This window comes from Pelobates fuscus, chromosome 3 (genome assembly GCF_036172605.1).
Source record: "Pelobates fuscus isolate aPelFus1 chromosome 3, aPelFus1.pri, whole genome shotgun sequence".
NCBI lineage: Eukaryota > Metazoa > Chordata > Amphibia > Anura > Pelobatidae > Pelobates > Pelobates fuscus.
The window spans coordinates 224,755,068-224,781,222 of record NC_086319.1 but is presented as its reverse complement, the minus strand read 5'-3'; the positions used below and the strand labels follow the sequence as shown (position 1 = coordinate 224,781,222).

At 41.5% G+C, this 26,155-nt stretch overlaps 1 protein-coding gene across 2 annotated transcripts in view; it reads right to left on the bottom strand.

Annotated features, from left to right (window-relative positions):
• Positions 1-24,519, bottom strand: part of PTPN12 (protein tyrosine phosphatase non-receptor type 12) — an 86,252-nt gene extending 61,733 nt beyond the window's left edge. For both annotated transcript variants that reach the window (XM_063448156.1, XM_063448157.1), the window contains exon 1: positions 24,167-24,519. In XM_063448156.1, the coding sequence (XP_063304226.1) occupies positions 24,167-24,265 (99 nt within the window). In that variant the 5' untranslated portion in view covers positions 24,266-24,519. The remainder of the gene's footprint in view (positions 1-24,166) is intronic.
• Between the last annotated feature and the right edge of the window lie 1,636 nt (positions 24,520-26,155).

Below are 26,155 nucleotides of genomic sequence, written 5' to 3'. Positions count from 1 at the left end.
ATCAAAAAATATTTTGAAGTTGTACAACTGTGCATGCAACAAATCCAGAATTTACACAAAGTCAGCCAGCCATATATAGGAAAGGGGAACTTAAGTACTATTGAAGTGGCGCTAGCTTTATATTATAAATTGTATGTCTTAAAAGTATGCACACAGAGGAAAAAAGACAGTGAGTACCATGGAAGGAGAATCCCCTGGAAGACATGGAGTCAGACTCAAATATGAAGGTTGGAGGGAGGGCAGCGAGAGACTCAGCTGGGTGGGTTTGGAAGAAATAGGGACTATGTTCACACTATACAAATCCAAACTTGCCCTGGCTCCAGCTGAGCTTCCGATGAGTGAGTTGTCATTAAGTGGATATGAATAACCGTAATGCATGCAAGAAAATTAAAATAGGAAGCAAATCAGTTTCATCCAATGTTAAATATGCATAAAGCTGACCTGAAAATACAAACGTTTTGTTCAGCAGATCAGTGTGTGTGTGTGTATATATATATATATATATATATATATATATATATATATATATATATATATATATATAAAATTTTGCATTTAAAATGCATGGAGATAACTAATCACAATCCCATATTTAATATCCAGCAGGTACATCTCTGCCCTTCATCTTTTCAATGTAATTAAAAGGAAAACCCTGAAGTTGGCAATAAGAAAACCTAGTCTGCAGGACAAACTTGAGAAATACCTTTTTCCGGTTAAATACTTTCATAATACCATTATTGCTTCCAGTGAGTTATAGAGACTGTGTAAACACAAAGCCAGCAATTGGACAGATTCGATGGCTGCTATTCGGTCATTAAAGGGACACTCTAAACACCAAATCAAATTTAGTTTAACCCCTTAAGGACCAAACTTCTGGAATAAAAGGGAATCATGACGTGTCACACATGTCATGTGTCCTTAAGGGGTTAATGAAGCGGTATGGGTGTGTAGATCATGCCCCGCAGTCTCACTTCTTGATTCTCTACCATTTGGGAGATAAATCACTTTGTTTACACAGCGCTAGGCACACCTCCCCTGGCTGTGGCTCACACAACCTACATCAAATAATGATTTACAAAACAGATGTGAACCATTTTATCGCCTGCTTTGTAAGTGAACTTAAATAAATCAAAATATGTTTCTGCAGACTATTAACAGAGTAGAAGAAATTCTAAATTAAACAGACTGTGCAATAAAGGAACTTTACAGATCAGAGCTCTTTACAGGAAATGTGTATGGATACTGTATAGGTCACAGCCAGGAAAGGTGCGGCTAGGGCAGTATAAAAGTGATTTTAGTCACCAGAACCATTACAGCTTACAGCAGTGGTTCTGGGGACTATAGCATGTGTTAGCACTGTAAATACTAAAAGGCAGAGTTTACAATGGTGCCTACGAACATCACTAGCGGTGGTCACTCAGACAACCACTAGCCTGCTTCTTAGCCTAGTGATGCACATTGTGCAGCACTGCCATTCAGTGTCTTCACACGTTGCATGGAGACGCTGAACACTCATCATTGACTCAATGCATCTGTATGAGGGATGGAATTTTACTGCGCATGTGCAATAGGCTCCAATTGTTTTATTACAGGGAAGCATTGGGTTGGCTGTGATCATCAAGATTGATTATCTCAGCGACAGAAGTGCAACCAGCCACAGTGAGGGAGAAAAGGTGAGTAAAATATCCTTTCTACTGCGATCAGATGGGGGGGGGAGGGGGGGGCAGTCACCTAAGGAGCCGCATCAGGACTGTAGTGCCAGGGATACATGTTTGAGATGCTTGAGCTTTACATCAAAATGCTTCATTAAGCTATAGTTGGTTTGATGCTTATAGTTGTACCTTTAATGTGAGAGAAGTTAAACAATTTCTGGTTAAATAATTATTTTGACAGGTCAGTGGTAACAGTAATAATGGTGTGGATAAAAGTAATTAATAATGTAATCTTATACACACACATTGCCAGATGATAAAATCCTCAAGTGTTTGTTATTGTAAGCAAATTCCTTTCTTTCTATTAATATCTAGACACGCATTACACACACTTAATATTTTAATACTTCATCTCCATGAAATTATTTATAGTTCACAAAAGAAGTTCTGAAGAGACTGTACCACAACTGACTGCAAACCAGTCAAATCACTTACAAACTGCAATTGCATTCTTTAGCAGATTTCAAAATAGAAGTCAAGTGGTTGTCAAGAAAATGTTGTTTGGCACACACTAGATTCAATTTGCAAAATAATGGCAGAATATTGCCACAGATGTTTTGTACAAGCTCACGCAGATTACATATCAGGGTTTATCAAAAGAATGGACGCAAGAATATCAACAGTACGCTATAACTGCATGAGATCATATGCCAAAAACTACATTTAAAGACAATTGTTATACACCAGGTTTTATGGATTTTACTTTATTTTATTTTTTTCAATTTCTCTTATTTTGTGTAAATCAAAAAAAACATACATTGTTTTTTAAAAAAAAAAAAAGAAATAAAAAGGAGCGGAGCCTAGCAGCGAACCAGAGCGGCCACACTTTTCCGAGCTCTGCAATAACTTGCCCTAAAAGGCTATTTTCACAAGGCTACCTGGCGACCAAACAGGCTATTCACCCTGCCCTAAGAACCCACACCACTATGGGTCGAAAAAATAAAAAGCCTAAAGCGGACAAAGACATGCCGAGCCGAGATATAGGCGAGATGCTCCGCAACACACAGAAGGCCGCATGGGACAAGATGGCGTCCCTCGGGGAAGGCTCCTTGTACTCTTCTGACGACTTTTATGCCGAGTCGGAGGAGGGAGCAGCCCTCAGACTTCGCACGGGTCCCAGAACCAACAACCCAGAAAATAAAGACCCAGTCACCGCCGCTCAGCTGAAAACTATGCTAGCGGAGCTCCGCGCCAACATAGCGGGAGACATGGCCCACTTCCAAAAGGCCGTGGAGGGCGCTACGACAAAGATCGCCCAGCTTGAAGTGGCGCGCGGTGCCCACGATTCGAGGTTAACCAGGGCTGAGAAGAAGATTGAAGAACTGGAGCAGGCGCAAGGTACCGCCATGAATAGGCTTGATGCTATGGAGGATGTACGAAGAAGGTACAACCTCAAGATTAGAGGTGTGCCGGAGATACTGGAGACTGCAGACTTACCACATTTCCTACGGCGCTTCTTTACAGCACTCATCCCTCACAAACAGGCGAAGGCAATAAAGCTTGATGGCGTGTTTCGCTTGCAGAAGCCCGCGAACGCACCGACAACTGCAACGCCAGACCTAATTGTAAGATTCCAGTCCCTGCAAGATAAGGCCCTACTCCTCACGGCGGTGAGAGGGAAGTCTTCACTGGACTTTGAAGGAGCAACGCTGCAAATTTTTCCAGACCTCACCAGAAACACTCTGGCGTGGCGCCGCTCACTGCGTCCACATCTGCAGCTCCTGAGAGCAAACGCCATCTCTTATCGGTGGGGACACCCAAGAATTGTCCGATTCCAAGCACAAGGAGAAACGTTCCGGGCGGGCACCTCGAAGGAGCTGGAAGAACAAATGGGTAAGCTGGGAATCCTAACCCCAAGCACAACCCCTGGTTCAGGACTAGCTCACCTAAACCCAGCCACTATCCAGGAATTCACACCCCGCACGGCCCAAGCCTCATCGACGCCCAGAGACTTAACCTGACCCCAAGCCTGAGACTGCCGGCAGGGAGACAACCTAGCTGAGACGGCCTCTCACTACTACGGGACATACCCAACAATACCACCGCTGTTACCTTCTACAGTTTAAATTTTATTTAATTGTTGTTTGTTTTTTAATTGGTTACCTCTACTTGACGTGCTTTATTATTATTTTTCAGTTACTGCAGTATTTTACCTTTCTGCTCATTCCTAGATCAGGCTAATAAGAGCCAATCCCCGCGGAGTAATATGACCGCACACTACCGACGACTCCTGCCTTGTTATACTACGGCAGGTACTCCGCTTAAAAACCTACCCAGATGGTTACTTAGCGCCCTGGTCACTGCCAGAAATCCCACACGGGTACTTTAATTACCCCCCCCCCCTCCCCCAGAGAATTTTTAGTAAACTAGCAAACACCCTCTGATGCCACTGACCCACTATGGGGGATAACACTAAATGTTAAAATGCTGTTCCAACCAGGCGACACACATGGGTGCTGCACCTTTTTCTGTGCTCCATATCCAATTATAAAAAATGTGCAAGTTCCTTGCTAACCATATCAAACCGTTGTAAAACCTGTCATTATATTGTCTGTCTCCGCTGTTGTGGCGAGGCATTATTTTCTGTTAACCCTGGCACACAAAAATAAAGAATTCAAAAAAAAAAAAAAGAAAAAAAAATCACAAAACAAACAATCAGTACCGACAATACAATGCATTAGCCCTCTTTCCATTTGTAATTGGAATTTTATTTGCCGCTTTAGGGAGTGCCACATAAGAACTTCGTTGGTTTTCCCTCTTCGAGCAATTCAAATTTGCAGCTGTTAATATATGTGAGGCCAGGTATTTTTGTAGTTTATTTAGATTAGGCCAATGTAAATGCCAAAGGTAATTTGCTGTGCCCTTCTAATTCCCTAATCTCCAAGTTTTCCAAAGTTTAAGTAACTAAAATCCAGTATTTATCTAACAATGGACAAGTCCACCAGATGTGAGCATAAGAACCTGTTTCTCTCTTACATCTCCAGCAAAAATTAGAACACTTTTCATACATCTTATTTAGTTTCTCTGCTATACATCATTTTATACTGTATTTCTAAGAGATTCGAACAGCGTATTTTTTTATTTAATTTTTATATATGGTACTAAACCACTTATTTATAGCTCTCATGTCTGAGCTCTTTCTCCCATCTAATCAAGGCTTTAGATTTTACCAAATAATTGTCAGGTATTTCCAGTAGGTTGTTTTTAATAATTTTCCTGATCGTAATTTTTTTCTAGTAATTCGACCATTATTTTTTTTCATATCAATAGCATTCCTTCTTTCATTAGGAAGCCTCTCACTTTTAAATAGGTGAAAATTTCGCTATTCGGGAGGGAGAACGCCAACATGAGTTGGGGGAAATCTTTAATTTTTCCATCTTTCCATAATTGGCTATATTTACATATGCCTTTTTGGCTCCATCTTTTAATACCTAAATCTGGAATAATATCATCCAAAAAAGGCTATCGGGGTATCGGGGATAACAAAACATTGGATACTGAACCTTTTTATTCCCATTCTCACCAAAAATACTATACATTAAATAATTTTTTTTAAGCATTTGCTTCATTTTTATTTGAACCTGAAGATAATAGAAGACCCAGGTCTTTCCCACCTGAAATCAAAGCTTCACTTTTATATGTTTCTGGTGTCTCTTCTACTCTAAGCCATTTAAATAGGTGCCACAACATTGCTGCATCATGGTATTTATGTCTGGGAATCCCAGTCCTCCTTTATTTATATCTCTTCTCGAAACTTTAAAACTTAGCCGAGGTTTCTTTCCTCCCTAAACATATTTTACTATGGATTTTTGGACCTCTTTTAGATAGAGTTGTAGAAAGGATAGAGGGGCTAATCTAAATAGGTATGTTCATTTTGGAAGATGATAACTCTTCACTATGTAAAGTCTCCCCCACCAGGACACCTCTAAGTTACTCCATGTCTGTAACATTGTAGAAGTTTGGGATAATATAGTTTAAAAAAAAAAAAAAGGTTTATCTGTATCTGTTGTAACTTTTATACCCAGATAAGTGGTTTCTTTTTGAATTCATGGAAAAAAGTTATAATTTGATACTTGTCCATATCGTTCAACCTCTGCTGACTGTTCTCAGCGAAATTATAGGGTCTGTTAAAGTGACCACTATATTATTCGCATATATACATTTTACCTTTCCTTATATCCTTTAATATCTTTATGTTTTCTAATTGTTTGGACAAATGGCTCTAATGTGAGGATGTATAGGAGGGGAGATAGAAGTTAGCGGTATCCCTTCAATGCACTCTATAGATTCCACGTAGGGTGGAGGGGGGGACAAAAGGGCGCCTTTTAGAGTATTACTCACAGTTTCGCTATGCAGGATCATCATGGGGTGCTAGGAATCACTAGCGTGACTTGCTGTTAGAAAACCTTGTGCTCAAATATCAATATCCTCGCCCAGTGAGTACTTAAAGTGGGATGGAACCGATACTTAATTTGGTTATCAGCATCGGGGTGTGCGTAGGTTTAATTGCCCTGTCTGGCTGTTACTCTGTTTGATCTAGTTTATTAATCCGTTATCCCACGGGTGCTTGGTGACTCCCAGTTGTCTTATTATATCTTACGTCCTTATGTGGGTGTCTGTGAGAATGTGCGTCTAGGCTATGGCTATCAAATCTTGCTGTTAGAGCGGACCCATGTGGTGTGTGTTTATTCAGGCCCACCGGTTCCCACTTGTGCCAAGGAGGTTCGGTCTGATAGTTTAAATTGGTAATCGCGCCACATGGCGTGGGCTGTGCTCATGTGTTTCTTCCTACCAAATTGGGAGGCAAACATAGTTTCGTATGCCCAGTTGAGTGCCATTTGCTTCAGGAGACTCTCACGAGTAGCTACTTCTGTCCTTTTCCATATTCTAGCTATTAGCAGCTGAAATTAAGATCTGGTACATGGCCGCCCACTTGGCTTTGGGTAGCTTCTCAACTGGCATGAAGAGAATACATAGTTCCAGGGTTAGTGACCCTTGTATTCACTATGCCCGTCAGGGTGTCCCCTACATTTTGCCAGAAGGGTCTGAGGGACTCATGTCCACCATATGTGAGTCATTGTGCCCATCTGGTTCCCACATCTCCAGCATTTATCTGTGGACTGGGGCCAGATATGATGTATCCTGGCCGGTACTAAATACCAGCGGTATAACAGCTTGCGCTGTAGTTCCAAGTGAATAGTGCAAGAGGTTACCCCTCTATGGGATGAGTATGCTTATTCCCATCTTTCATCAGATATTGTTCTGCCTAATTCGAGATGCCAAGAGTGTATGTGTGTGTCTTTTGTCATGTCTGCGGTCTGCAGGAGCAGTTGATTTCCTAGTGATATCAGTTTCTTGAGTGCATTTTTGTGTGCGCACATCCGTTCAAAGATCGACATCCGTCAGTTTGGTGTTGTGTTTACTAGGTTTGTTCTTGGATAAGTAGGATTTTATCTGCATATATGGAAATAACACGGAAGGTTTTTTTCTGCTCGTAGATCTAGGAAGGATTTGATGCTACCTGTCGTATAATTGTGCCACTTCGTGTATGCCACTGTTTTTCCATGGTATTTTGGAATAAAGTGTGCCAAGTGGTACCAGTGAGTCCATTGGGGTGTCCAGTGGTACCAGGTGGTAATTGGCCAGGTGCTTCCTGGAGAGATCCCAGTTGTGTAGGGTATAAGTTGTTGTGGGCAAGAGGTGATCGTGTCAGGTCAATGTACTTCGTGTGCCCAGAATAATGCGTGTAACATCAGTGGCTTTGACCAGTGGGTCTCTATGTCTAGCCATTGTGGTGATTCAGGCCATGGTTTGAGTTGTGGTACAGTGGCAAGGACAGCTGCTCTTTGGTAGGATGCTATTGCTGGTAACCCTAATCCTCCCTGCACCTGCCCTCTCTGTATGACTTTTGTTGCGACTCTCGCTTTTTTGTTTTGCCATGTGAATGTTACTAGTAACTTTGATAGTGTCTTTATGAATTATTGTGGCATGGAGATCTGTAGAGTTCAGAATAAATATTGTCGTTTGGGTAGGAGGGACATTTTTATGGCTGCTATACAACCTACCCAGGAAAGTAGGGTGGATTTGAATACATTGATTAGTGTGGCGTAGTTAGTTTTGAATAGCTTGGTCGGATTTTTGGTCATCTTTATACCTAGGAAGGTTAAGTAATAATCTTGCCAGTCCAGAGGGAACGCCCCCTTGAGATCCTCCAGTTGGTGTTTGGGTATGTTAACCCCCATTGCTTGTGTTTTGGTGACGTGGAGTTTATAATACGAAAGTTGCCCGTTAGGGTTAGGAAAAAATCATCCGTGAAAAGGTTTAATTTGTATTTCCTCTGTCCCGTGAATTGATGGTTCTGCACATATTTTGGCTGCCAGGGGACGTAGATAAGTGGGGAAAGGGGACAGCCTTGGCGAGAGAACCGTTAGCCATCTTGAACCGGTTGGAACAGAATCCCGCATATATTACACTTGCCGACGGATGACTGTATGAGGCCTGTAACTACATCTTTTCACCCATGAATTGGGTCGGGAACTGAAGCCTTTCCAGGACCGCTTTTAAAAACTCCCAGTTTAGACTGTCAAAGGCCTTCTCCGCATCTAGTGACATGAGAAAACCTCCGATTCCCATCCTCCTGACACTATGCCACAAGTCCAGGACTTTCCTGGTGTTATATGCTTGTCAGGGTATTTATATCGGCAGACATTTTGTGCTATGATAGAAATACAAAGTGTATATTCTGAAGTCATTGCTAAACAGACCAGACTCCATTTTGTATCTTCAAGCTAACAAAGAGACACAAAATTTCTATCCTTTCTCTAAAACTGACTGCTTTGCCCAAGCTGAATGGAATGTGTATATAAACAAACCAAATAGATAAGACATTGAGAATGGGGGTAGACAGACTGTCTAATTGCAAATGGAATATAATAAATTCTATTCCCAGACTTAGGTGACAGAGGAGATTAAATAATTAAATTTTACTTTCGATATTGTACAACGTCCCATTATAGTTTAAGGTGAAACTTAGTTCACAAACTATCAATTTTAGGAATTACTACAGAAAATGGAGACGCATAGTCTGGATAAGTCCGAAGAAATCCTCTTGATCTGACAGATAAAATAAGTTATTGGCTACATAAAGATAACATAAATGAAGTCAAAAATAGCCACCAGGAAAAGTTAACTCTTTCCTGGATAGGTATGTGTAGTGGAACAAGGCTGCCATCTAGAGTCCAAATATTAAAATGATTACCTAGAAGGCAACCACACCCCACATTTGTGATTGGCTATCACTTAGAGGAATTTCCCCTTTAAAAAGTTAAGACAAGAGAGATTCAACAATTCAAAGATTGAAGAGAGAGACATTACAACACTCTCGGGAGATTCAGGGGGAAAAATTCAAAGATTGAAGAGAGAGACATTACGAGACTCTGGGGATTCAGAGAGATCCAGGCAGAATCGGGCGATCAGAGTAACCAAGAAACTCTTACACTCCATGCAGAGAAAGAGACCCATGACACTTGGCTACCTGAGAACATCTGATGAAAATATCTACTTAACTGGTAAATATACAGGCATTTAATTAATTAATTTAAATTAATTAAAATTAATAGCATGATATATGACTGGATAAATCATGATTAGATTTCATATTTAGAAATCTTAATGATTAAAGAATATATATGGTTATAGCATCCCATCTGCAGCTGGGATTAATATAGCCATTAATGTATTTGTGTGATTAATATCACGTTAGCATATCATGACCACTTATCCAGCTGTATTGATTGGCTCTAAAATGAGATAAAATATCTGTCTAGACAAATTAATAAAATATCAGCTAATATAACATAGTAGATTTCTCTCATTGGATAAAATCAAGGAAATGGTTGATGACTGGTTAAATGTTATTTTAATTAAAATCACACAAGAGTAGATCTTAACTACTTAGGAGGTCTAGCCAGCACTGCAAGGGTTATTTCTAACTGCTAGCTAAGTTCTATTGCCCTACACTGTAGCTGTGTGTGTGAAACATCACATTCCTTCTCTGTGAAGCCCATCGTAAATCTTATCTTGACAGCTTGCAGATTCAATGCTGTATTAACCAGGAAGTAAACTGCCACTTTGTATTGCATATTGTTTTTATACTGCATATTAATTATTATTGCCATATTGTATTACATTTTCATGTTATACTCAAATTCCATTGATTATTATCATGCATGTTACTCATCATTATTAATTTAAATTGTTAAAAATAAAAATTATATTTTTTGATAACAATTTGTGATATTAATTATGTGATATAAATTTCATTTAACACGATAACGATTAGGGATCTGAGAATTGAAATAGTGGGCAATTTCTCTCTGTTTACAATTATTATCCCATAAATATCCCCACATGCTCCCTGTCTCCCTGCCACGAATCCTACCTGATCATCATGTATCAGGTTTGGCAAGATACTACTTAAGCGCCTGGCACATTTGCATACAGTTTGGCGTTTGTATTCAGTAATGTTATCTGCCTAAAATTGAGGCAATTCGTTGGTGGTTTACCTAGCTTTGGGAGTGTGATGATGTGCGCTAGTATTAGTTCTGGAGGTAGGGTCTTCTCTCGGGTTACTGAGTTAAACAGGGCCTTTGGGAGGGGAAAGGGTCAAGATTGCCTTGAATTGTCTATAGTATAAATTTGTAAACCCATCTGGGCCGGGTGCTTTGTGGACGGGGGCATTGAGGGACGCAATCTGTTCTGTGGTAAGGGTTAATAGTGCTATATCGTTGAGGTAGTCAGTCATGTGGATGTGGTCTTGTTATGCTAGGCTGTATAATTGTCCATAATATTCTGCGAAAGCGTTGCTGATTTCTATGGGTGGAATCACTTTTTCGTTGCTAGAATTGTATGGTATTCTGGTGTTTCTCTCATTATGTTTTAGTCTTGCTGCCAATGTTTTGCTTGCTCTATTGCCCTGCAAGTATTGAGAAGCCTTCAGCTTGCGGGGGGTGTAGCCTACGCGTTGTAATGTGCTGACTTGTCATTTTGTTTGTTATATCCTTAATATCTTTTTGTAAGGTTTCTTCTGGTTGTTTTTTTTTTTTTTGCGTTGTGAGATCTGCCAATTGTTTGTGCCAGGCCATCCATTGGGCTTGGTTTTCCCTTTTTTGGTGTGATGCTCATCTTATTAGGAGGCCACTAATCACTGATTTGTGTGCCTGCCAGGTGTTGTTAATAGAGGTGTCCTCCAATTTGTTAAGTGTTAAGAACTCTCTCATAGCTACTTTGAGTTAGTCATTGAAGGAGGTGGTCAAACAAGAGAGATTAATTTAGCCTCCAGGGACTCTTATGTTTGTAGTTATATCTATCTGTAACAGTCATTGTCACGGCTGCATGGTCAGACCATGTGATTTGGCCTATGGAGCAATGATCTGGTCAAGGTGTTGTCCTTCTACATGAAATCTGTATATTCTAGTGTATGTATTATGTAGGGAGGGGAGAAGATAAATACGTGTAATTCCTTTCTTGTGGATGTAATACTCTCCACACATCGTAAAGTCGGTGGTTGTCCAACAGCCTATTGTATATGGTGCATGATTTCTGCAGGCGGCCCTGTGTAGTTCGGTGCATTTGCGTTATGGTGTCACTTTTGGTATAGAGTATGTTGTTGAAGTCACCGCAGAGAATGAGCATTTCCTCCTTGACCAGCGAAAGCAGAGCAAGGACCTCATGAAAGTAGTTTCTCTGGGTCGTGTTGGGAGCGTACACGTTAACCAGCGTGTATTTAGTATTATTAATTGTGCAGATTACTACGAGGCATCTACCCTCAGAATCTATATGTGGTGCATGGTGTTGGAAAGACACCTTGTTGCTGATCAGAACTGACATCTGTTCTTTGCCCAGATGTGGCGTGATATTGATGTGGGTATAGGGATGGTTTAAGCGTAGGGGGTGTCTTGAAGTGTGTCTCTTGGAGGCAGATTATATCTGGTTGTGTGCGTTTAAGGTCTCGGAAAAGGCAGTGCCGTTTAAATGGGGTGTTCAATCCCCAGACATTATGGCATTGTATTTTCATAAAATGGTAGGTGTATTGTGATTGCCTTCAAGAGCTTGTGTGCCATTGAGAAAGCTCCTGCGCCTTGGGCGTGTTCCCCTGTTCTACCCATGAGGAAGTAATACTTCTGGCGTGTCTGGTGTGTGTTCTGGGGGTGAGTGAAGGACGGCCTCTCCGTCTGGTGAGTATAGTGTATAACACGTTCCAGCCCTTGTTAGGGGTAGGAGGTAGCAATTGTATGGTAAGTTAATGGATCCACAGGTGGGGGGGGGGGAGGTGGTAAGGGTGTTGCGGGGTGAACCATACTGATGAAGTATGGTGAATGTAGTTAGCACTACTGTAACTCAATCATGGGTGTTATACCTGGATACAGCTATCATGGTGGAGCATGGTTGTGCTCTGAATCTAGATACTTCGGGGTTGTACATCAGCCCTTGTCTTACTCTATGACATGCATCAGGCGTTACAGCTTATATCCTTTCCCCCCCCCCCCCCTTTTTTTCTATAAGTTTTATATTACCTCCAACTCTTCCTATTGTAGCTCCAACTCTTCCTATTGTAGCTCCAACTCTTCCTATTGTAGCTCCAACTCTTCCTATTGTAGCTCCAACTCTTCCTATTGTAGCTCCAACTCTTCCTATTGTAGCTCCAACTCTTCCCTATTATTGCTGGTGGTGCGAGCAGATACATAATATTACCTAAGAATCATTCGACTAGATGTGTGGTCTCACATGTGTTAAGGCAGTATATTGAAACACTTGTCTGTGTCCTTCGCTAATTGGGTAGTGAGGGAAATATATTAGCTATATAGGTGGTCCCTTGTGTAATATGCGGGGTCTTGGTCATATGTTTTGAATACCTACTGTAAACTGTTCCAATTGTATAAATCAACCGTCCCTTAGTAGTGGCTGGCGGTGCAAGCGGACACATGACATTACATTTAAAGCATTCAACACTGCAGACTTGCATCATGAAGGCAATACATTGAAACATTCGCTAAATGAAAAGTGTGAACAATATATTATCTATGCAGATAATATAGCGACATGGCTATGTTTTAAGCTGTAGTGTTAGTTATCAAACTTGTGGTTGGATGTTCCCTTAATGCGGTGTCTACTTATGGCATTGTCACTGTTAAACTAGGTATATAGAGTGCAGGTTAGGTGCACGGTAAGATGCACATCCTTTCACCTCCTCATGGTGTTAAGTCCACTTGGGGTACCCCTCTCTAGAGGCAGGTCTCCGTGTTCAGGTGCGTACCTTCTTCCACTCAGGTTGCAGTTTGGCAGTGTGTTGTTGATTGTTGCTTTGCTGTTGTAGTGGTATACCGAATTTCTTCAGGGATTTTCGGCCTCCTTCCAGAGATGCAATAGTGTGCAATGTCCCATTTCTGTGGATGAGCAGGCAAGCGGGGTGGCCCCAGCGGTAAGCACATTCTGTGAGCGGAGAGCATCTGTGATTTCCTTGTACTCCTTACTCTTCTGGAGGGTAGTGCTGAAAAGTCCGTGAAGAGCTTTGTCTGGATGCTTTCATTATTGCCTCCTTTACATGGAAATAGTGCATATGGGTGAGTACGTCCCTGGGTGCTTCCTCTTGCAGGAATTTAGGTTTAGCCACACTGTGGGCTCTATCCATTAGAAGGGTTGCTGTAGGAGGGTCAGGGGCTACGGTTTTAAAAAACCTTGTTAGGTATGCCATGAGATGTGGTTGTTTTACCTTCTCTGGTATGCCACGCAGGCATGTTTAGTCTCCTAGACCTATCTTCCAAGTCCATAAGTTTAGCAGGTCTCCAGTTCTATTTTCTGAACATGGTCCGCCATGTCATTGTGTGCTTCGGCATACTCACCCATGTGGTGTTCCATACGGGCTGTACGTTCTCCCAGCTCCTGTACATTCCAAGGTCCGAGATTGAACTATTAAAGTAGCGGAGTAGTTTCTGACATTTCTTCTAATCAGGCTTGGAGGATATCCTGCGAGAAAGGCAGGCCTCTGGAGGTTGGAGTGCCAGGTAGCGGAAGTGTGTCGTCGCCATCTTGTTCTTAATCTTGCACGCTGGAGAGTTTTGGCGGTTGATTACAGGCCATAAAGAACCCGTTTCCCCCCCCCCTCCCTCCCTTTCCTCCCCCCCCTCCTTTTCGGGATTCTTCTTCCCCTTTTGTTGTGCCATCTCGAGGGTAGCCTTGTGGGGCTCTTTGCGGGTCAGTATCGCTGTTTAAGTCGCTTTTGGGCTGATATCGGACGGAGCTCCACTCTCTTGCAACCATCCTCACCATCAGTCAGGCCACGCCCCCGCTCCCTTTTTTTTTCTTTTTCAATGAGCGTGTGCTGCTACACTTTATTTCACCAGAATCAGCATTCACTTGCTCCCGATCTCTCACCCCTGGGGTCGGTAAGCAGTATCCCTTCGATGTGCTCTAGATTCCACGTGTGTTTGGCAGTTACTCGATCCATCTCGTTCACTGCATCTAAACCCAGACAGCGGTCTGTAGCAGATTTTGGCCCTTCAGTCCCTGGTGTGTCACTTACGTCATCCCTCCTTCCCCTCTAAAAGCATGGACTTTACATTTTAAGCCCTGGTAAATACATAAAAAGAACTTCAAATTTCTCAATACATTAATGGAATGCTGAAGGTCAAAACAAACCCAGAATTAAAAAGACACATTTTGTTAAGATAAAGTTAACAATAACAGTCCAAATGTCACTTTAATATAAAAACTTGGTCAATTGCTGCAAACAGCTCTGTTCTCAAATGCTAGGGATCGACCGATATTGATTTTTTTAGAGTAGATACCAATAATCTGTGAACTTTCAGGCCGATACATTTACCATTGTACATTTACCATTTTTAAAAAAATTATTTCTACACAAATCTGTTAACTGAACAAGTTTATTATTTCTCTTTTTTATGCAAAAAAAATTTTATTAAGGTAAATGCACATAATATACATGCCACTCAGAATTTATGTTTTCAAGAATATATATGTTTGTGTAGTGTATGTTTGTATAGTGTGTATATAATGAACACAGAGTGAATGTGTTTGTGCCCTGTGTGTATATAATGAGTGCAGTGTGTTTTTGTGCAGTGAGTGTGTTGGTATGTTAACTGTTTAAAATGGGGGGTCATTTTTATTTAATTATTTATTTTTTTTCAATTATGTTTTAGTCCCTCCCTCCCTGCTTCCTACCTGGCCAGGGAGGGGGGATATGGCATTCCCTGGTGGTCCACTGGCATGGACTGTGCAGAGGGGGCCCAGCACACTCTTACTTACCTTCCCAGCAACTCCCTTCAGCTCCCCTGACTAAAATCTCGCAGCCTGAAAGCCGCACGGAGCGTTGCCATGGTAACCCGTCTGACAACCGCAGGACTCGCGAGATTTAGACAGGGGAGCTGAAGGGAGCTGCTGGGAAGATAAGAGTGTGCTGGGCCCCCACCCCAGGACCCTGATGGCGGCCCTGGTCTGCATTATCGGCAATATCTGTATCTTTATTGGCTGATGCCGATATTACTGAAAAAAAAACTACCGTGTATATACTCGAGTATAAGTTTTTCAGCACATTTTTTGTATATATATTAAAATAATTAAAAATAAAAATGCCCATCCCCCACCAAGGCTCTGAAACACACACACACACACTGCATTCATACACACACACTGTAAAATAAATATTCAATTAATATATTTTTTTTAGGATCTAATTTTATTTAGAAATTTACCAGTAGCTGCTGCATTTCCCACCCTAGTCTTATACTCGAGTCAATAAGTTTTCCCAGTTTTTTGGGGTAAAATTAGGGGCCTCGGCTTATATTCGGGTCGGCGTATACTCGAGTATATACGGTAAATATCGGCCAGACCGATAATCTGTCATTCCCTATGAAACACAGTTAAATAAAGCAGGGCACATTTATGTGGTTTATGCCAAATGCGGTCTTTTAAGTATTGTTGATTACATGCTGCCTGTAGCTCATCTTGCTTTTGCACAGCTACAAACCTAGCCATTGAAAATCACGGTTAGTTCCATAAAACTTGAACAAGTCTAGCAATGTAGGCGCAGACAAGTTAGTGTGCCCACAATTTCACCCGTCCACAGTCCACAAAATTCTTTGATTGCCTGGTATGATAAATCCCATTTTCTTTTAGATCAGGTAGATGGCCGGGTGTATGTGCATTGTTTACCTGGGAAAGAGGTGACAGCAGAATGCAATATGGGCAAAAAGCAGGTTGGTAGAGACAGTGTTATGCTCTGGGCAATATTCCGCTTGGAAACCTTCCTGGTATTCAAGTGGATGTTCCTTTGAAATGTACCACCCACCTAGAGATTGATGTTAGACCACGTACACCCATTCATAGCAGTGGTATTCTCTGGTGGCAGTGGCCTCTCAGCAGAATAATGCACTGCCACACTGAATGGTTTGAGGAAAATTACAAAACGTTCAAGGTGTTGCCTTCGCCTCCATAGTCCCCAGAGATCTCAAATCCGACTGATTATCTGTGGGATGTGCTGGAACAACAAATTCAACCTTGCAACTTGCAGGAATTGATCTGCTGTCAATGTCTTGGTGCCAGATACCACATAAAACATTTAGAGGACTTGTGAAGTCCATGCCTCAACACATCAGTTTTCTGTAAGCACAAGAGGGATCTACACAATATTGGCAAGTTGGTTTTAATGTTTTAGCTGATTAGTGTATTAGCACCCTTTATGTACGGAATGGTATGAAATGTATTGTTTGGCTGCCAGTGGAATTGAATAAATGTAAAGTTGCAACTGCGTGTGTGAGCTACAGCAACATACATACACACGCTACAGGACATGGCAGAAAATGTAAAATTCTAGACTGCTTAAAAAAAAAGTGGGTAATAAAGTTTGAGGACTGTTGTAAATATCACTAGTCTCCACCACAACCTTCCACATACTGCACACAACACATGATGTTAGAATTATGGCTATTATGCACATTTTGTTAAGACAAGAAAACAGTAATGACTGCTAATAAGATTTTTTTAATTAAAATTATATTGAATGAAACAAAAATTATGCAGGACAATACAACAGTATTTTTATTGTAAAATGTAGTCAATGTTTTGGTAATCCTAAAATTTAAAATGGGAGGGTTAGACATTTTTTACATGCCAATACAAGAAAATGTTTCACTAGGAAAATTGATTGGTTTCCCTGAGGCTTTTTAAAGTAATTTCAACTTTGCAATGAATTGCCACATTGCACAAATGCACAACCCTTTATTCAAAAAAGAGAGAATAAGAAAGTAAAAAATAAATAATTTACACATAAGCGAACATCTCAGAATCCCAGTAAGAAGTCTGTTCAGACACGGTGTGAGTTTTTTGATTGTTTGTAAAAGCTATAGAGGACCGCAAAAAAAAAAAAGGAAACCCAGCATTGAACATCCAAATGAATTGGCCCTACGATAACTCCCATGCATGGTTACATACAACTATTTCTGCAACAACACTGTGATTTGTCTTGACATCATGCACGTTTATGAAGAGGAGACTTGGAGATTCCTACCATTACTGTGATATTCATTAAAACAAATGAGTGAAGCACTGAATGCTCACAAAACGCCCAAATCTTGTGCTCATCCTATTTTAATCAGCAAAGTAAGTTTACAGGTCACTTGCAAGTGTGTGTGTGCCGTCAAGTTCCAATATGCCTAGCTCAACAAATAATTTCTAGACGGACCTTATATATTCACAGAGGCATTTTAATATAAAAAGCAGAAGGACCATCCAATAAGTTTTCGCAAATCTTGACAAAAATTACTGAAAATGCCCTGCATAGTATACCAGAGACGTGAATCTGTCATGACAGGTTTTTATTACCTGAAATCCTCTGTATAAGCATGAAATAAACATTCATATGGATATGCGATGTATTCAAAGTAAAGTTTTACGGGTTCTGCAATAGATATATAACAATACCTACATTCTGCACAGTGCATTTAGGTCATTATTTGTGTAGCTGTTACCTTAGTGTAACATGTACTTCCAGTCTTGTGTACATCATTTGCGCACTGCGAAAGGATTGGCCCCACTTGGAGACATTTCACCATACAGGGACAGGAGAGTTCACCATGATGCTTCTTAGCTAGTGCAACAGCCTCTGAACAAATTTACATCAGCGTAATGACTGATGTAAATTTGTTCAGAGGCTCTACTCCTCTATTCAATACTAAAATAGCTGGCTAGGGACTAACCATTGCAGCCTCAAGTCGTCAGCAGTGGCTGCTGTGCGGAGATCCACAAGGGTGCTCCTGTTCTTCATTCAGTGAATTTTACAGCTGAATATGGCTATGCCAACAAATTGACATTTTGTAGGGATCTATTTTTTAAATAGTTTATTTTCCACCCAATATATATAGTTGCTAATAAAATGAATATGAAATGTAATGTGCATCATGGCATTTTAATTTGTTGCTTAAAGGACCACTCTAGTGCCAGTAAAACAAACTTGTTTTCCTGGCACTAGAGTGCCCTGAGGGAGCCCCCACCCTCAGGGTCCCCCTCCCGCCCGGCTCTGGAAAGGGGAAAAGGGGTAAAACTAACCTTTTTCCAGCGCTGGGCGGGGAGCTCTCCTCCTCCTCTCCGCCCCGTCCCATCCCGTCGGCTGAATGCGCACGCGCGGCAAGTGCTGCGCGCGCATTCAGCCGGTCGCATAGGAAAGCATTTACAATGCTTTCCTATGGACGCTTGCGTGCTCTCACTGTGATTTTCAAAAAAATGGGTTAACCCTAGCTGGACCTGGCACCCAAGTCCACTTCATTAAGCTGAAGTGGTCTGGGTGTCTAGAGTGGTCCTTTAATGAGCAAAAGGGTCCCAACCAACAATACCCACCAAAGACCATTATCCTCCCAGCCTACAATGCACAGTCCGGGGGATAGCATTCACCTGGCATATGCCAAATCAGTTAATCACATATCAAGTGGTTAAGTAGTATTCATTACTCCAGGTTACCAGTTTTCACTGTTCTTCAAGAACAAATAACAGAGGCTTCCAGTGGCACTTACAAGTTCAGTAATTTTGGAACAAAGGGTAGCATGTACACACTATAAATGTTGATGCTAGGTAGCCACATTCACAATCTGTTTTTACCCTTATGCCAAAGGAAGAGTTGGCACATGACATGTGAAAGGGACAGTTCAGAGGCCATTGTTTCACAGACTAAGAGTACTTTCACTTCTGTTATAGGGTTAAAATTTTGCTAATCCAACCAGTAAAAAAATGCGTGCTCATTTACCAAACACACATGCATTCTGAACCCAATATAAGAAATAAAAAAACGAAACACTCAAATTCTCAAACATTTCTCTCACACGGGACACTGTCAAAAAGTAAACGTTTTAAGGAATTACAGGTGGGTTTTAGATTTGAGCATATTTTTTCTTGTATTACTATGGTGCCAGGTTGATATTGCTATACATATGGGACAAGGTGCTGAGGTTTCATCTCTGTCAAAAGAGATGAAAAGACCACCCTTGATTATCCTTTATACGGGTGCAGGCTGTCAACAAATGTTTTACAGACAACTTTAATCACTCCTACTAGACACCACAAATACTACAGTACAGTATCCCACAATCACCTCTCTTAATTCAACAAACATGGCAGTTTCTCTAAAACTTTTTTTAGTACCACTTTCCAGATGCTAGGTTTCCTTTTGACTTAATTTTATTGTTGGTAACTTGGAGTGGCCCCGGCCCATGAAGCTCTTTTTTGCATCAGTTCAGAAGGGTATTTAGTAGACTATTCCATTTTGTCCTTTGTCTTCTGGTGAGGCAGTTAAGCATTGTTTACCCCTTTATCCTTTTTGAACTTTTTAATATATCGAAAATTGCATTGTCCTCAGCTACTGGGTAAAGGGGACAGAGCACCCAGACCAGTTTAATGACATTACTCAAACTTACCCTTGGAAGTAACACAGCTGCAAGGGGAAGACTACTTCCTCATTCATTATAGCGATACCCGCCACCCCAACCAACTATAGTTTTTAATGTGCTTTTTATTTTATAATATGATAATCCTTCTGCCTCCTCCCTTCCCCCCAAAAACAAAAATCCTTCCCTCCCTCTGTCCCTCCTGACTCTGTCCCCAGAGTACATGCATATGCTCTGAGCTGGTGAAATATAGACCTCATAAGGGGTCACGTCACTAATGCAGTGGAGAGCCGACTGGGTAACTTCGCCTGGCGTTGGAATTCCGGTACGTTTATGCTTATTTTACAACAAAGTTGCAGCAGTTAAAGCACCAATCCAATAGGACAGACGTTCTACCACCCAAATGATGTGGTTCAAAGAATGAGACAATTTAAACATGCCAACACATTTCTAGGAGAACAGAAGTGCAATTTTCTTCTATTTCCACTATTCATATCAACAATATGTAATGTCAAACATAAATGAAATGTAATCAATAAAAATCTGATTGTGTGGTTTTAAAGTGTACCAAATTCTAAAAATGAGCTGCCAGGAAAAAAAAAATATATATATATATATATATATATATATATATATATATATTAGGGTAGATTGTATATAGACATACAACACACAAACACAACCAGTCATTAATATTTTCAAGAGATGTGACTCTCCCAAGCTGATGGGAATTCAGAGTCAAACATACCCTGCTAAATGCTTACCCCCTAAACTAGTATGTTGTTTCTATACACTCTCAAAGGAATACAATCAAATGAGAAAAGCAAAATGTGTGTATACATTCCTTGGGATGGTTTAAGGTTAAATGCAGCACCAAAAAAATGTAGATCTATATTTGGTGCTGCATTTAACCTTAAACCATCCCAGGGAATAAAGGCCTAGTATTGTTCCTGTAAGTATACCAGGCTGAAGAGGCCATGAGTCAGAGGATATTCCCAGGACCAAGACATTCTTTAATCAAACTCTCTTCCTCCTCTCAGCAGATCACATTAACTGTGTAAACTCTAGATTATGCTGCATGGGAAAACTACATATTTAAATAAAACCCTACACATTAAACTAAGCAACTACAAGGCCCACAACTTTAAAGATACTTTCAAAGAAATATTATTGAAGATATCAACCGATTTCCAATCATTATGCAAGGACTTAAAATTACACTACAGGCACCCAGACCATTTCATCTCAATTTACAGGGTCATGACACTTAGACCACTAGTTTCAAAGGGAACAATCTGGGCACCATATCAACTCCATCAAAATAAAGTTTTTATGATGCCAAGAGATCCCTGTAGCTGGCTCACTTTTAGGGATTAAACCCTCCATGAACGGTTTAACCCCAAAGTCCGTGTTCCAGCTTAGGCAGCATCTACCAGGGGCGCCACTGATTGACTGACAGGGCGTTAAGCTGACTGCTTTAAGTTAATCAGTAGCTCCTCATTCATAATAAGGTATGCTACAGAAATGCACGATTAAGTCTGAAACATTAAAGGAACACTATGGCATTAGGAACACAAACATGTATTCCTAAAAATGAAGTGTTTCACGTACGATTTAGATTCAAAGCCCTCCACTAAATGTAAACAAGAAAAAAAAAAAAAGGGATTAACTTTTCGTTTTTTTTCACCAGAGCTGGCCACTCCAACCTTCGGAACGCTGTCGCACTGGCAGTCTTTTTTCATCTTCCATTCCTATCCATTGGGGACAATTAGTACATGCACAGCAAGTGCCATGCTCATCCAATCAAGTTCTTCTTATAGGTAAGCTTTGAATTCATTGCTTCCCTATGATCATCATTTGAGGATGTTCACCATCCTCATGCAATGCGTGAGGACGTCAAACGCCACATAAAAAAAGAGTGACTTGGACGTTGCAGGAGAAGCACCCTCTGGAGCTACTAGGAGGTGTGTTTAGAAATTGGCAATGTTTTACAGTGCAGGACTAAGGCAACAAGGCCACTGCACCCATAACACTTCATTGTTATGAAATAGTCTGGGTATCTATATAGTCTGCCTGTAAGCCTTCTATTCTCATGTTGGAAATATGACTGATAAGATAGAAACTATCGAGTGATACAAATATATGGATACACCTCATTGTTTAAAGGGATACTTATAACCATTTGTATAATAAAACAATGTCATTCATAAGCTGACAGCTGGCAGTTGATGTGCTTAGCCAATACATGCCGACGGAACTTCAGATATTCTTGAAGGAGCATCAACATTAAAAACGAAACAATTTTAACAGAGGTGCCACTTTTTTTTTTTTTTACTTAAAGACAGGGCTCAATTTGCAAAAAATGAAATTGAGCTTATTTTTACTCCAGCACAAAAAAATAAGCACACGGGGAGGGAATCAAAACAGGCAGAAAATGGAATTTAGTGCATTCATAGTAAGATGTTACCCCCGCCCCATTTTAAAAAAAAAAAGAGGGGTGTGGGGGTCACAATACATGTATTAAAAGCAATTCTGAGAATTGTATATATAATCCATTTTTCGGTGTGAAAAGCAACACCACCCCATATATAACATTACAAATCTGTATGTGCAAGACTAGTAACTGCCGTGGTCAATCAATATGGAATGTACCATCACATCAGAAATTTATATATCACACTTTAAAAATGTATAATAAAAACAGAAATATTTTATGTACGTGCTGACAGCAGTGCTGTTTATTATATTGTATCACAGCAATATAAGTAATTCAGAATATTCTCCAATCTACAGAGACAAGCTAGAATAGAGGGTTATGTGCATTCACCAATATCAATTGAATTAAACATTACATTTTCTTCTCTACTCCCAGACATCAGGAGCCTGTAATGCCCAAGGGGGGCTGTCAGCATCAGTTTTTGTGCTATCCATTAAAAGATTCCAACAGTTAAGACAAACCTTTGCATGGGTTAAATAAAACAAGACAAACTGGACTGTAGGAGTAGGAGAAGGACAGGCATATGCATTTGTCCATAATGGAACTGGATAACAGTTGATGCAGAGGAATATAACCCATAATGACACAATGAGAGAAGGTAGTTTTCTGGGGGTTGGGCAGGCCATTTGACACTGGTCTGGAACCAGGATCTAGGAACTGACCATGTTAGTGGAATAGACCTAGTAACATATATTGCTAATAAGACTCGGATGAATGAGGCTGTGACAGATGCCTAAAGCACACAATGCAAGAAGACATGTGGGATGTAAGAAAAGACCAAATAATAGAATGACAACGTGCACATTGCGCTACTAGGTAACCAAGGATCGTAAGGGGAAATGGGGCAGAAGAACAAACATTTCAATAACCACAGAAAACGTTTCACAAAATCTGTCAGTGCACAATGTAATTCACTGTCATAATAAGACATGTGGCCTGGATTCCCAGCTAACAACACACAGGAGGCAGCTTAGGGTGGGTCACAAACCAGACATGCCAACAAGCCACCACACTGCATGGATTAGTAAGTGCATATATAATTTATATAGATACTACTTTGCACTTTATGATTTCTACAAATCAGAATTAAAATAAATAATTAACCAGGGCACAGGTTGACAAATGCATGCTTCCAGGAAACTCTTATGAAATCCACCCTCCCCATAAAGCAGCAATCCATGAAGTGATCAGGAAGGAAGGAGGGGGAAGATGAGGGAGTCAAAAAGGAAGGAGAGGAGGGGACCGCTTTTGAAATAGCCTAGAGGGGTGGAGGAAGGGGACACCCCCCAAACTGCAACTACTAGAATAGGGCACAGACATCATTCTCCCCATAGCCACATATTAACACGGACCTAAATCTGCACACAAAGTAATCATGACAACTTTAAACATTCTATTGGAAGCCCAACACGTGCACAAATGGAATGTACTATGTCTGTACTTACATAAAGTTAAATAATGTACTTGATCAAAATCGATGTTTCATCCACCCATTAAGAGAAAACAGTAACATCTGCCAGCAACAGTAACTGCCAAAAACACTACCCTAATAGCTCCCCACCATATCCACACTGTCCCTAGTAGATGCGCCCCCACCCCACTATATCCACACTGTCCCTAGTAGATGCGCCCCCCAACCCCACACACATATCCACTCTGTCCCCAATAGCCTGGCCCCACCAGATCCACTCTGTCCCCAATAGCCTGGCCCCACCAGATCCACTCTGTCCCCAATAGCCTGGCCCCACCAGATCCACTCTGTCCCCAATAGCCTGGCCCCACCAGATCCACTCTGTCCCCAATAGCCTGGCCCCACCAGATCCACTCTGTCCCCAATAGCCTGGCCCCACCATATCCACCCTATGCTTGGATTACACTTCCATGCACACTATCCTTGGAGCACACTATCACATCCAGCACTCCATGTTACACCCAGCCCTGCAGGACCATTAGATGGCATGTTAGTGATCCCTGTGCCCAGCCCATGACTTGCTCTCTCTCTCTCTCACCATGAAGTCGCAGGCGAAGTTATCCTCCCCATTGTGGTCCTTGTTATCCATATCCCGCACCCTCTGAATGAAAGTCCTCAGGATCTCCGCCTGGTCCATGCTGACCTTCTCCTCTCCCTCCCCGGGTGCTGGCTGTCCCGCTGGCCGCGCTTGGCTAATGGATGGAGGTGGTCCCCGCCGTCCCGGTGTGTGGTGCAGGGCGTAGCAGGCCGCCAGACTCCCTAACCCCTCGCCATGCGGAGCCGCCCCGGCCGTATCATTGGGTTCAGATAAAAGCTATCCGCTCCTGTCCCTTCCCAAAGCCGCGGGCTCCGCCCCACCCACCGCCAAGACACACACTGAGCTGCACCGGAACTCGCTGCACCAGCGCCGCTCCTTACTGACATTCCCATTGGCTGAGCCTCGTCTCAGGCTGCATTCTGATTGGCCAACCAAGTATGCAGCGAGAGGAGGCAGCCCATACCCAGCCCTGTGACCGTCACAATGGTCACATACTCTATAGTGTACTGTATGCAGTTGAACGACCGGCCATCTTAGGGCGGTGAAGGGCGGAGCGAGAGGGGCGTGGCCCAGGTTCCCGGCAGCCAATCAAACCTGTGATGGAATACAGTGCCAGATCGAGGCTTGGAACGCATAGAGCTGGCTATTGCTTGTCTAGTGAGGCAGTTTAACTGATTCTCTCTCAAACCAGCTGTGTCCATCATGGAGGCAGTGCTTACAGAGGGGGAGATATATAGTTACCCAATATGATAAGTTCCATGGATTTTATTTTTTTACATTTCTTATTTTCTAAAAATATTTATGAGCACAATGCTGAGTGGGGACAGCTGATACTGATAATATTGAGAACAAGGCTTCCTTTGCACTCTGTCATTTTGGAACATACACCATTTACTCTGCAACACAACCAATTTATTAACAATAATTTTTCAGACAGAAAAGTGCTAGGTGTCTCTTTTCTCTCCGCCACTGTTAACCGGGCAGGCTTCTGAAATGTAAATTCCTGTTAAAACTGGTTGAATCTACTATAAAGAAAACTATAAAAAAAAAATTGGTATTTTATTAGAGATTTAATACTCAAAATACAACTGTCACAAAGTATGAAACATTATTCAAGATAGCATTCCTCAGTAACCATGGGTCAGAAACAAGACCTCACTTTTCAGGGTGGTCACACAAAACAAGTATGATGCTATCACTACGAGGAGAAGGGAGTTAAAGGACCACTCTGGGCACCCAGACCACTTCAGCTTAATGAAGTGGTCTGGGTGCCAGGTCCAGCTAGGGTTAACCCATTTTTTTATAAACATAGCAGTTTCAGAGAAAATTGGTTAAGCCTTCCCCTTAATCCTCTAGTGGCTGTCTCATTGACAGCCGCTAGAGGCGCTTGCGTGATTCTCACTGTGAAAATCACAGTGAGAGCACGCAAGCGTCCATAGGAAAGCATTGTAAATGCTTTCCTATGCGACCGGCTGAATGCGCGCGCAGCTCTTGCCGCGCGTTCGCATTCAGCCGATGGGGCGGAGAGGAGGAGGAGAGCTCCCCGCCCAGCGCTGGAAAAAGGTAAGTTTTACCCCTTTTCTCCTTTCCAGAGCCGGGCGGGAGGGGGACCCTGAGGGTGGGGGCACCCTCAGGGCACTCTAGTGCCAGGAAAACGAGTATGTTTTCCTGGCACTAGAATGGTCCTCTAAATACTATATGAGTCAACTAACTAACAAGTAACAATCAAAATAAGAACATTCAACATGTAATGTTAATTTCCTCTATGGCGATTCAGAAAGTATATAACAAGTATGGATATATATAGACTTGTCCGTTAAGGGCTGCAGGTAATTGTGGCAGAACTACTACTCATTCGTATGTTTTTTCCCCTTTGTTCGCAAATCATGTTTAGGCTTAGTTGATAATCTGTGGGTAAGTGTTAGTGTCTCTTTAATATGATACCGGAGCACAGGGGGTTTTCTTGAGGGCTGATGACTATTCATATCA